Source organism: Phasianus colchicus, chromosome Z, assembly GCF_987193195.1.
Source record: "Phasianus colchicus chromosome Z, bPhaCol1.hap1.1, whole genome shotgun sequence".
NCBI classification, from domain to species: domain Eukaryota; kingdom Metazoa; phylum Chordata; class Aves; order Galliformes; family Phasianidae; genus Phasianus; species Phasianus colchicus.
This window is the reverse complement of record NC_143476.1, coordinates 51,829,985-51,843,610: the sequence shown is the minus strand read 5'-3', so window position 1 is coordinate 51,843,610 and position 13,626 is coordinate 51,829,985. Positions and strand designations below refer to the sequence as shown.

Below are 13,626 nucleotides of genomic sequence, written 5' to 3'. Positions count from 1 at the left end.
ATGTGACTTATGCAGTTTTCCCTGCTTCCGCATGAGCACCTTCTCCTTGGTGTAAAAATACACCTAGGCTTTCCACTTCTACATAGTCAATGTCTGATAGTTAGTGGTCTACACAGCAATTCAGGATATGATAGTATAGCACAGTATAGAACCTTGTGCAGACATGAAGAAGATAGGCAGGAGATGATGTTTCTTTAAAGTGGAAGGGACACCTTTCACCACATCAGGCTGCCCAGGGCCCCATTCAACCTGGCCTCTCCATGGATAGGGCATTCACATCCTCTCTGAGCAGTCTGTGCCTGTGCCTGGCCATGCTCTTAGTAAAGAATTTTTCCCCAATATCTAACACGAATCTACACTGTTTTAGCTTAAAGCCATTACTACATGATCTCTAACTACCGTCCATTATATATGAGGTTCCCAGATCTTCTATGCAGAGTAGAATATGGGAGAGTTTGCCTCTTAGCTGATCTCCCAGGTTACTACACTCTTTTCGTAAGACATAGAAAGCATATATTTCCAAAACATTCTGTTCCTTTCTGCAGCCTATCTTCCCATATTGTATTTATAAAAGCTGCCTTACCTTAAAAGCAAAGAAATGATCTGTGTATTTTTCGCCGAACACAAACTTAGCACCTGTGTCAGAGTACTCCAGAAAAGTCTACAGACAGAAATAAAATGAAATGAGTAATAGGCTCTGTGTCACCAACAAAAAGCATGCCAATACTGCTAGATTTGTTGCAGCGATTTTGTGCGGTTCAAGGATCTTGTGCTATGCTCTTTATGGGTCAAGGCTTAACTGACCTTGTGTCAGTTAGGGGTCTCTGCTCTGTTCTGCCACAAGTGCACACTGTTTCCAACTGTGTAAATTGACAACACAGGACAAGTTTTCCTGCTTTACTAAGAGGAGAATGTATTTTTTGATCCTGATACTGTGGTATTCTACACTCCCAATGTAAATATATACAATAAATGATACAGTTTGAAAGGGAGATTTGATGGCTGAGGTAATGAGATGTAAAAAGAACAGTCAAAAGCTGACATAAAAGAAGATTTTACTTTTTAATTCTGGTATTGTGGTTCATTTTTATGTTCCTGACGCCAACCTGTGCTATCAGTGATAAAATGTAAAATGGAGATGTAAATGGGTAGTTAAAATGGCAGTGGCCATAAGTCACATGGAGCTAACGAGAGGGGGCACTAGATGTGCATCAGTGGGAACTGAAAGGAAAGGCTGAGAATCCAATGACAAAACCCAGGTAACTTCTGTTGCTTGCAGGTTAGCAGCAAACAGACGTCAGATGTGTGTCTCCATCCTGTGCAAAGACAGTACATTCTGCACTGTCTTACTTTAAAGGCACTTAATTATCTGTACTGTGAAGAACAGCTGTATAAATAGTAACTCTGTGATGAAAGTCTGACTGTCCTTCAGTGAGTACTCTATAATCTGATTTTTGTATTTTTCTTATTTAGTACTTTGCAACAGTGAACTTTTTAAAAACCTTTGTGTCTGCAGACTACCTTTACAGATACCTATGATGGGATCCTGCCCCACTCTAGAGATCTCTTACTGTTTGCAGTGAAGTGGTTTGCCTTGTCCCAGAGGTGGATTCTTCTACTTTTTCCTTACTTTTTTATAGGTTGTGGTAAGTATTACAAGCCCCTGGAACTATGACTGTTCTGAAGATAGTGGTTCCTCAGGCTTGCTAAATCTCAAAGCTTTTCATCATGTCAAGATTTTTGGAAGGATATTTTGGTGTTGAACCAAGTGTTGGGTATTTCTATGAGAGAAATGGGACAAAAGCAGTTTTGCATTTGGAGGGACGCAAGATATGATTTTATCCCAAGGAAGGTAAAGACATTAACAAACTCTGGTCATTATTTATCAACCTGTTGCAAGGGGTCTTGTGGTATCTGGATGAGACAAAAGAGAAGACTGAATGTAGGCTGTCATTTACCTCTCAGAACTCAGTTTTCCTCATGAGGGGAAAACATCTAGGGGCAAATGGATTGTTGCGCTGCCTGTTAGGTAATAGCCTCAAAACAGAAAATGACATAAGAAATAAACATTTATGTCCAGTAGCTTACCTGGATCTGAATGCCTAGCCAGTTAAATGCATCAAAGCCCAGTTTTGTCCTCAGAATAAGAAGCCCAAGAATAAACTGCATTACTATTCCTGAAAAGACTGGTCTCCAAGCAACCTAGATGGACAGAAAAATAAAAATGGTGAAACTTCTTCTTATGTAATATATAACAATATAGTTCAGATGTTTCTTAACATAATGCTTAATGGATTGTTTGGCTAGTCTGCAGGGTAGCAGCAGCTGCCAAAACAAGGAGCGTAAGTCTCTCTTAATGGGAGAACTCTGGGATGTGACTATCTCTATCTGAAATAAGTGCTGAAAATCTGGCTATATAAGTGTGAACATGCCCATTTCACCAACACAGACTGCAAGCAAGCAAGCAAGAATAAAAGGAGAGATAGTTCTTCTGTGTTTAAAGTTGAAATAAACACAAATGATGGTAGCAGACAAGTGTTACTTTGACAGAGTTCTTTCTGTCTCTCTTTCTTTCTTTCTCTTCCTCCTTCTCCCCCCCTCTCCCTCCATAGTTTTTTTTTTCTTATTTTTTTTCTTTTTTTTTTTTTAAACTGGAATCATCATCCAAAAAGAAGTAACTAAGGTGACTTTTCTATTAAAATTGTATATCTATTTCTACACAGACTTTATCATATGTTTGAGTAATTGCAGCTGTATTTCCCAGCTTGTATACTTGGGAGCTACTTAGTGGTAGTTATTGCTAGTCATGCAACACAAAGACAGTCACAGGAAAAGCCATGTCTGTATTTGGATGGCCCCTCTTTACTACACACACAGATTTCTGCTCTGCTGCCTCAGGAAAACTTTATTTTATTTTGTGAAAACTGCATCTGATAATTAACAAGACATATTGCTGAGATGGCTCTTGTTAATTCATTCAGTTGGTATTTTAATAATATGAACCAATTAAGTGTAACCTGGACCTGCTGGACAGCACAAAGTTTTTTGGAAGCTGAGGTGAGAGTTGCCATGGCTTTTGTGATATCACAGTGGTGCAGAGAATTATGGTGGAAATCTCAGTTGGAAAATTAATGTAAATTGCATCAGGGAGCCTATTTTGTTAGTGAAATCTGTAGGACTGAGCTTGACATTTGCTGCGGGAATAAAACTTCTGAGAGAACAAGAGCTCCAGTTCCATGCAGCGCTTTGACATGACAAGAATGTACACTGTCACTTTAACCTGACATTCTGGAAGCAGTGGTAAGCCTGTTGTGGATGAGAGGCAAGGAGCAACCTGCCCAGGCTTACACTCACGCTCTGGAAGCAAATGCATTCCCACCCACAGCTCTGCTAGTACAAGGGCAGGAAATGGCCTCCAGAACTAATGAGAACCAGCTGCTAATGCAGCCCTATGAATGTTTCCCAAGATGTCAGAGCAAAATGCCTTTCCTCCAAAGTGAAACGCATCACTGTATTCTGACAAGCTAAATTCTGGTTTTAATGAATTTTCTTTTACTGAACTTAGTCCTAAACAGGGAAATAGTTTTTGAGAACATTAAACTTATAATAAGAAAGGTCCAAAATAGATTAAATACTCACTCTTGTTGGATATTTGGAGAATATAAACATCAAGAGAATATACATCACAAGCCCACCAAAGGAGATCAGCTGGCGGGATCCTTGTTTTGCTGTATCAAAGATGAGCCAGAAAATGATAGCTACAATAAGAGCTGCACACACTATCCTGCAAGATAAAAAAGTGTCAGGCATGACACTGTAGCAGAGTTCAGAGATTCCTTCCCTCCTATCTGTCCCTGACATTTACATCTCTGTGAAAAAGATCTCGGAGCACAAGTATTAAGCTGAAACACTTAGTTGTACATAAGCAGGAACCTGTCTTAGTGCTGCTCTCATAGCTACACCCCTCTGTGTCACCAGAAGTGTCTTGCACTTCTGTGTAAGTGCTGTGTCTGTGTTCCCAGAGGAGTGAGGAACACTCTGTAAAGTACAAGTGAGTAGGCATTGTTTCTACTAAGTGAAATGTGAAAATATGCCCTCCTTTCCTACTCCATTCTCTTTTTCCTTTCTGACTTCCCATTGACTAGTCTGTTGGATCTGGGCAGGAACTTCATTTCAAACTGCATTGTGCAGATTGACTGATGTGCACAGAAAATACATAGCATTGAAGAGCAGGCTGCAAACTGCTTACTTCTTTCCAACTGACTGTAGCCTGTTTAGAAAAACAACTTTTAGTCACAACAATTACATGACAAAAGCAACGTATCCATCAGTCTCCACTAACAAAGAACTATGCACAGTTTCCATATTAGGGCAACTATCCTAACAACAGTTTGAAAGATAGGGGAATACAGCATATAGCTTACAGAGGGGAAAACTAAACACAGTTCCATTTATTTCATGTTAATTATGTCCAACTGCTGTTTAGCTTCCACTGATTTGAGTGGTAGTTAGCCAAATTTACCTATGCAAACTTCTTTTTTTGACCTAAAGTACAAGTATTACAGGCTAGCTTCACAAAATTGTCTACTGCACGTGAGAGACTTTCTTTCTTTTGGTGATTTGTGATCCACAGTTAACCACTTAATCTGGAACATGCTGTTTAAAGATTGCAGCCTGCCTAATGCAGCACTTACTGCCTCTGAGTTGTTCCATCTACCCATCAGGACTCTCCTGCTCTCTTTGTTCCTTTCCCTGCCAAATTGCCTAACATAGGTTTTTGTGTGCAGCTGCTCCCTGAGGTGACATAAGAGAAAAAGGACCAAAATCTTTGTAGCATTTTTCTTTGAAATTTATACTCCTGGCGCAAACCAATTAAAAATCTTAAGAAAAAGTCTAATTCATGGTTATTTTCTGAACCTGGAATGATTCCTTCTTACAGCTCTGTCTCCCTCTGAGATGAGGCAGCCAAGAATGAAGGATATTACACAATCTTTTTTATTTTAAAGATATTTCACTTGGTCTTTGGAATCTCAGTGAGCCTCCTTTCACTCCTCATTTTCCCAGGAATAAGTTAAATACTCCTGATAGTTGCTAAGAAGTATTTGGAACAAAAATCTGCCATATATAAGTATCTACACGTTATTTACCAGAATAATGTCTACCGCTCCAAATAAGATTGCATGATGTTATTACAACACCAAATGTGTCTGCTATGATTTGACTTCTGAAGATTAAATCAAAAAAGCTCTTAGCTCATTGCTATGGGGATATGTGAACAAGTAGTGCTTCAATAACACATTTCAGCATTTAGCAGTCTACTAAAGTTAGAGTTAAGGCGATTTTTGTTGTTGTTTGTTTTTCACAAATTTCACAGTTCTCTGAGCAGCTGACAATGGCATTTTTGGCTTGTAGAATGAATACAGATCCCTGAACTTCTCTGGACTGCTTTCACAGCAACAAACCTGATATGCCTCAATTTGAGGAATTTTTTACTCTTTCTTTGCTTATGGTCCTTAAGTTAAAAAAAGTTGTAAAAGTAAACTAACACTTTGTTCTTTTGTAAGTAGTCATTCATATTTACCATTTCAGCCAAAAACACAGTTTCTCCAAATATCTTTCTCCAGGGGAAAAAAATGCAGCAATTCTGTCTCCATACTTCACTGCTAAAAAATCCCAGGAGATGAAGAAGATGGCTAGGACAGTAATGATGAAGAGTGGCAAGGCTCTCTGAAAATTCAAGCTGCAGGCTCCAATAACTGTTGCCAAATAAGCTGCCAAGAAACAAAATTATACTTGTCAGTTATGTCTTGTCTCTTCATAGAGAGAATCAAATATTAAATTCAGTGATAAGAGCATGGCTAAAGTCAGGTCTGAGCTTATCTTTGAGTGCTTTGAGTGCTCTTTTGACTCTTATTCTAGATATTGAGAAATTCTGCTTTCATGAATATTGTTGTTACTTATGCTCGTTGATATAAACTGTACTGCTGGAAATGGTGGAATTGTTCTTGGTTTTCTTCTGTGGAAGCAGAATATGTATGCTTTCACCAAGTCAAGTTCATATCAAATATATCCATCACTTGAGAAAATAAAACCATCTGCACAAATGCTTTATCCAATATTAAAAACAGTGAATTAAGAAAAATCAATCTTCTTTCTTTCACAAGAGGATGAGTTTATCCAGTAAGATCAGAAGCAATGTGTAGAAACATTTGCCAATTTCCTGATTTGATGGGCTTCTGAAATAATTGGAAAATTTTAAATTGTTTATCTATTTCATAAAGTAGCAATGAAATAATCTGTCATTTGGTACTAATGAAATTTTCAATGCTTTTAAATAATAATTTGATTTTGTCTATGGCAAGTAAGAAAGAACTACTGATTTTTGTAAGGCAGGTTGTTTTTCATGGAATTAACATATAAATCCCTGACATAATTTTAGACCTCATCTTCTTTCTCGAGCCAAGATGCACTTACACTATGACAAAGATGAGCTGATGCTAGGAGGACAGGATATTCACTATGCAATACTCTCTCTTATAACCACTTTATATTATGCTGATGCTTATCTCATAGGCATGTTGTAGGTCTACATGCTCTCAGTAAGTGTTCAAGTAGAAAGAAAGATCTGTAATAGAAACTTGGTGAAGTGGAATGAAACAAACCAATCTACTGGATAATTAGGAAAGCAGCAAGAAAGAATATGTGAATTACTTTGCAGTGCATGCTGACATACATCAGAACATTTTCTACAGAAAACATTTGCTGTGGCTATTGCATGAGATAGGTCAGAACAAAAAACTTTCATTTCCTGAGGAGTTAAGTCTCATCCAGGTTGGTCCATGATACCTTCTAGCTGATTTCATGGTTATTTAATTGCAAGCCACATGGAGTGGGCAAGAAATTGATTAGATACAGAGACTAAACTAACCCTTATGCCCTAAGTAACAGCTAGTCAAAGATAAAACTTACTGAAGGAGCACTGTAGCAAGGTCTGTGCTCTTGTTATGTTTGGAAATGAGAGGAGGTTGCTCTTCAGAGCTTTCCCTGGGACTAAGTTCATTTTAACATCATTTCAAATGCATTTTTAAAGTATCAAGAGTAGTTGTTTGGGATTTTTTGTGTGTGTCAGATGTAAGACTAGCACAGTCTACAACCTCATATAGGTAAATAAAGAAGGGCTCACCAACACTGGGTGTAATATACTGTACCTGTTATTAAAATTCCGTACATCACATACTTAATTCTGGCTCTATATTTCTTGCAAAAAATGTAGGCTTTATCATATTTCTTTTCTAAAGGCCTAGGAAAACATAAAAAACAAACAGAACAGAAACTTGAGCTGCGAATAAAAAAGTAGTTTCCACAGAATTAACAGTTTAAATTGACTACTGGAGTAAATTTATGTACTGGAATATTTTTAACTGGAGTAAAAGCTGAATTTGGATCCATGAGTACTAAGGAAAATCATTTTCATGTCTGCTAAGATTGTTGTGATTATTTCTCTGCTTTGACAACTAAAAAGGAAAATCCATCAGTTTATCTAACAGGACAGTCCAGAGGGTATCTGCATGATGGGCCAAAGTTAGCAGGCCAGTTCTGCCAGCTCTACTTCTGTGAGGAACTCTGTTTACAAGGTTAGCGCAAACTAGATAAAGATTCAGTGCCCATTACTAGACCTACAGAGATTGTTAATACAGTCACTCTATCACTGCTACATGTAGTGGCAGTTTTGCTATAGTTGTGAAGGCCCAAGGTTGGAGGATAATTTCCTAGGAAAAACTGACAGTAACAGTTTGTCTCAGGGCTTGTAGCTTCCATCTGCACTTGTGGATGCAAAATAATCAATAAATCAATAAAGCACAAATCTTACTATGTGTGCACAGATGCTTCTTGATTTTAAAATTTGTTTGTTACTTACCTATGTTGCTCTGGAAGTAATGCCTGTCATTTATTTCCATGGAAACTACAACAGCTACAAAGAGCACAATAAATCTTTTCGGTAGAGCAAATTCTCAGCTACAAAGCACTATTTTTTCAACATAGTCACCACCATCATCCATGCATTTAACCAGTGAGGAGCAAGTCTGTGTGCTGCGCTTGTAAAAATCTGCATGGCTATCCGGAAAATGGCTTCAGTCTTTCTCAACACTGTCATCACTGCTGAAATGCATCACCCATTGCCTCACTGTGCTCACATCTACTGTTTGGTTTCTGTAAACATTCAGCAAGCATACTTGAGTGCCAGTGGGTTCGTTTTTTTTGTATGTGGGAATTCAGTTCCACATCTTTGCTACATCAGCACTTCCCTGTCAGATGCCATTTTCTCACACTGCCTCTCTGCTGCCATCAGTCACATGGCAACAGTAAGTAAAAGAATATTGGTGGGAAGGTTCAGCCTCTACTACCATATCAGCAACATCCCCCTCCTATGTTGTGGGCCAACATAAAGAAGTAGGAAGCATTACTTTGGGAGCAGCCCTCATACACTAACCTTTCACCTAAGATTCTTCAGTTCACGGGAGGTAAAACGATTTCTAATATTGAATACATTTTTCTAGTGTCTGTTCTTTTCTCATCTTACTAGTGGTAACACAAAGTGATTTCATGAGGAAGACTGAGATTTAGGAAAACAGCATTTTAGATGATAATTCAGCACAGATTTCTGATGTTAAATGTGCTAATGATGTCGGTGTATTTTAGTTACAAAAGCTGTAGCTAAATAAATCCCTTAGTATTGCTCAAGCTGAAAGGGAAATTACAGCTATAGCTTATGTTCTTGTAAAGTCATGTCTCACACTCTGACAGTCTTGCAGTCTATCAAAGCAACAATATGTTTAGAGCTGTTAATTGTCCAGACTGTACTTGTTGAAAAAACAGATGCATCTAGAGTCAGATACACACTGACATTCACCATGAATACCCTGCTTTTCTGCCCTACTGTATTTGTACTCAGAACAGCAGAAAAGGAACGTCCTTGTTCATTAGTTCAAAAAGTAACAGGATCTCTGAGAAATCTTGATTGCTTTTGATATTCCAGTTTTTTGGTTTTTTTTTCTTCCTAGGAATTCCTGTTGCGTTAGAGATCACAGTCCTTTGCTTTTACTTGTTAGAAAATTAGGTTATCCACTCAATCTCAATAGTGAGATTAGATACATGAGAAGAAAGAAAAGGAGAAATGGAAGACAGGTGAACGAACAATCTAGAGTGACTTTATCAAATTTATTGTTCATCCACCACCACCATCAACATAAAAAGGAAAAAATATTAGCTTTGATTTGCTACTATGTATTATGAGTCTTTTGGGATTTTAAATCACTACTTAAGATTTCAACTCCTTGTAATTTCTTATTTAATCTAACATCTTTCCCTATCTTCTTGTTTTATCTGTTTAGTGATTATCACTTTGATACCAGTATATCTTAAATATTTCAAAGTATATGTTATAAATATACAACTCTGTTTCTGAAAGGTAGCAGAAGAAAATAGTCTCCCTTATGATATTTGGTTATCTTGCTAAGTAAACACTGTTTGCTAAAGGCTGACTATTGATTTATACTGCAGCACACTGCTGATGGCTTTTACTTAGCTGACGAAGTTGAAAAACCAAATGTATTTTAAGGATACTTAAATGAGAGCTTTAATGTGATACATTTTTGTATACCAACTCTATTCTTGCTTGCATTTTACAACTTAGAAATCCTTGTTCTGATCTGCCTGTACTCTGTGAGTGAATGTGCTCATACTTATCGGTATCCACAATCTGACGTTTCAGAGGTTTTATATCTCAAATCACAGTCTGTTCAGTGCCATTTTTTGAAAGAAATCAATGATGCATTCAAAATTAAGGGACACTTTATGAACACTCCTTTTAAGCAGATAGAACTAAAACATTAGATCACATTGTGGTACTGCCCAACAGTATAGGGCAAGCCAGAGCCTGAATATAATTAGAACAGAGCAAAGTGCTCTTCAGCTTCCAGTCTGCAAAGGAGCTCTCACTGCTCAAGGGCATGATACCAGATATTGCTGGAAGAACATGATAGCCTAGAGGATGATAAAGCCCTGTGAATTAAAAGCTACTTAGCTCTTGGCTCTCTGTGGGAGTACAAAGATGAGTGACAAATATGGAACCTTACAACTGCCCAAGTGCCTATCTGGGCAGAACTCCTTGCAGTCCAATGAGTCCCTGGGCCTGGATCTGAGGTGAGACAGATACTACTAATCTTGTGCATGCACTTGTGTACCTGCACTTATTGTGCAATTAGATAATTTCGGAATAAGTATTGGGTACATATCACTGACATTTGATCTATCAAACCTCAGTGTTTTTTTTGTTTTTTTTTTAAAGAACACTGAAAATGTTTAACCATTAAATGTTCTCCATAGAACAGAGAAGAGAAATGAGAGAAAATTTAAAGACTTTAAGGACATCTAGAGACTCTTGCTGGCTCTTTAAAGCAGTATTTTAATAATATAGTGGCATCAGAAAGCCTAATCATAGTAAGAAGTCTTGAAAGTTCTGTACGTACAGCTCAAAAGCATGAATGATCACAATTACTGCTTCTGTATATAACTGTACCATTTGTTCAGGCATGAGATCATTTCAAGTTGTTCAGTCTGAGTTAGAAAAACTCCTCTTTGGAACATCCAGCAAGTCAGTACCTAGAATCAGCTGATAAAAACAGACTCAAAGCTGAAATGGCATGATATATATTAGAACGCAGAAATGTAAGTTAGCAGAAAAATTACAGTATGATTTCTATGAGGATTTAAACAAAGCATCAGTCAGATGGAAAAATATTAAGATATAAATTACTATTTTAAGTATTCTATCTCACTTTTTTAGACGTCTTACATGAGATTTATAGTTCTCATCAGGGTACTAATTCACAAATAATTATCAGTGTGTACTTTCACTGTGTAGACTTAGCAACACTGCATGAGAGGCACAAATTCTGCTAGAGCAAAATTTTTTTTTTTTTTTACATCTATTCTACTCTCAACTTGCAGTGGGGTAACCAGCTATGTAAAATGAAGAGCAATGTCGAATCTTTGACTTTCTGCAAGAGTTCACTGTTTAAGGCCTTTCTTTTAAAAAGCTCCTTTCAGAAATATTGCAAATGTAATTAATTTAAAAAAGAAAAAAAATTGCTCCTTTAATTTCTTAGAATTGTAGGATGGCTTGGGTAGGAAAAGCCCTCAAGGTTCATCAAGTTGCAACTCCCCTGCCACAAGCACAATTGCCAGCCACTAAGTCAAGCACTAGATCAGATTGCCTTGGGCCCCGTCCAACCTGTTCTTAAACACTTCCAGGGACAGGGCATCCACAACTTCTCTGGGCAGCCTGTTCCAACACCTCACTACTCTTTCAGTAAAAAGCTTCCCCGACATCTAATTTAAATCTCCCCTCCTTTAGTTTAAAACAATATCCCCTTGCCCTGTCATCATCTACCCTTGCAAAAACTTGATTTCCCTACTCTTTATAATCTCCCTTAAAATATTGGAAGGGCACAACGAGGTCTCCCCACAGCTTTTTCTTTTTCAGGCTGAACAAGCCCATTTCCCTCAGCCTGTCTTCATAGGACAGGTGCTCCACTCTTTGGACCATCTTGTGGCCCTCCTCTGGACCCTCACCAACATCTCAATGTCTTTCCCATGTTAGGGCATCCAGGCCCCAAACCTGGATGCAGTACGTCAGCTGGAGCCCCACGAAGACTGGGGAAAATCACCTCATTCATTCTTCTGACTGCCTCTATTCTGATGGAACCTAGGATACCACTGGCTTTCTGGGATGCAAACACACACTGCTGGCTCAATTTTTGAGGCTTTATAATCATAATTCCACATGCATTTTGGCTGTAAGGTAAAGTGATTTTAAAAACAATGTGTTTCTGTATTACTAAAATTGTGATACAAAGGTCTGCACTGCACAAGGGTATGGCAGCAACATTATGAGCTCTTGCTCCAGAAGCTGAAACACTGGTTGACTGTTTAGGCTGTGATGAAGTAAGTGCATTATTTGCCCATCCAGAAGACATTACCTTTTTAAGCGTAGCTCATCCATAGAGTCACATTTGTTTTCATGCAGATCACTCTCCATACTGATGAATTCATCCTCCTGGAAAACAGATCAGTACCAGCACTGTCAGAGGGATGCATACTTGTTAAGTAAACATGTGAAAAGCAGAGATCCCCACAGGCAGATGGCTGAAACATTCACAAGACTTTCCCCTTCTGCACTGGGTACACAGCTACAGTTCTGTCTGCCACCAACACTGTGATAACTAGCAGGCAAATGAGGTAGTTAAGCTGCGACTGCCAACTTATGACTGTTTTGAGTTACAGACTTTCCCAAGGCTTCGACATGATTTTGAAAGAGAAAATAAAGGGGAAAAAAAACACCTTCCAGTGTTATTTGGAGCTAAAGAGGCACCCATATATAGCAGCTCTGCATACCTACTGAAGAGTGAATGTTACAGGTGGGGATTGTATAGCTGCCTACGTAACAACTCACTCAGCACTTACAAGCACGTTGTGATCTTGTCCATAGGGACACATCCAGTATATGCACCTTTCCCTTCCTGCTGGCTGTGCTGTGCTCCTGGCATGGCCTGTGGGCTGAGCACAGGCTGGCACTGGGCCTGTGGACAGGAGGGCAGGGAGCTGGATTCATGTGGCTTATAAAAACAGGTGCTTATGCTGACACTTTGCCTTCACCCAGAAGCGTATTTCACTACAGCCAGCAGGCTTAGCATAAAATCCAGAATCTCTTTCTATTTCATATCTGGATCCTCCCTTGTCAGGGAAATTTTGATGTTTCCTCCTGTACCTCATTGCTTGCTTTAAATTTCTTATTTTACCTTGTACTATATATATCTATATGCAGTCTAACAAGGCAGTTTCTTATCAGGAACACTATGAAGCTCTTCTTTTCATCTCATTTTGTGCAGTTGCATGTTCTGATTAGTTCCCATTTCTCCAAAATGGCCGGGAGCTTTGTTCCAATGCTGCAGCATGCACTCAGCTCTGTCACACTTGGTGGCCATCCTCGCGGTGTCTGGGAGGCATGTTGCTTCTCAGATGCCTCTGGAACTGGCTCGGTGCCACTCAGAGGCCCACCAGGTGCCCATCCCACCTGTATGTACCTTGGTGCTCATGGCAGGGACTAAGGCAGGATTGGCACCCAGGCACATTTGCTGCTGGGGCTCCTTGGCATTCAAAGGCAGCGCAGCAACTGAATGCTGCCAAGTGGTCTAGCTGCCCTCCTGCCTGCTGATTTTAACACCCAGTCTGAGCAATGTGACAGGTCACGTGCTCCACAGTGTCTGGAAACTTCCACAATGGCAAACACTGTGTTTCTGGGTATATACTGTCCTGTACTGGGCAATGTGCTATATATACTGTAGGGAGGAAATGTCCCTACAGGACCGGCCTGTGAGTGAGTTCAACTTTTTAATGTTACAAATATTTATAGCAGCCTTGTTCCCCAACCTGCCTCTTGTATATCGAAGTATGCCCTGGAGCATGACCCTGCTTTCAGAATGGCTCTTCTGCCCATGCTGGGATCTTGCCATTCTAGTGACAGTTCTGGTGCGCCCTTCATTAGCATCTGACCAGAAAATCTCA

At 39.1% G+C, this 13,626-nt stretch overlaps 1 protein-coding gene across 1 annotated transcript in view; it reads right to left on the bottom strand.

Moving 5' to 3' along the window:
• Window positions 1–13,626, bottom strand: part of SLC28A3 (solute carrier family 28 member 3) — a 44,751-nt gene that overhangs the window by 18,225 nt on the left and 12,900 nt on the right. Inside the window, exons 3-8 of the mRNA XM_090131695.1 lie at window positions 12,042–12,118; window positions 7,209–7,300; window positions 5,582–5,771; window positions 3,640–3,784; window positions 2,089–2,202; window positions 584–661 (exon numbers count right to left, since the gene is read on the bottom strand). Coding sequence (XP_089987821.1) covers window positions 584–661; window positions 2,089–2,202; window positions 3,640–3,784; window positions 5,582–5,771; window positions 7,209–7,300; window positions 12,042–12,118 — 696 coding nt within the window. The remainder of the gene's footprint in view (window positions 1–583; window positions 662–2,088; window positions 2,203–3,639; window positions 3,785–5,581; window positions 5,772–7,208; window positions 7,301–12,041; window positions 12,119–13,626) is intronic.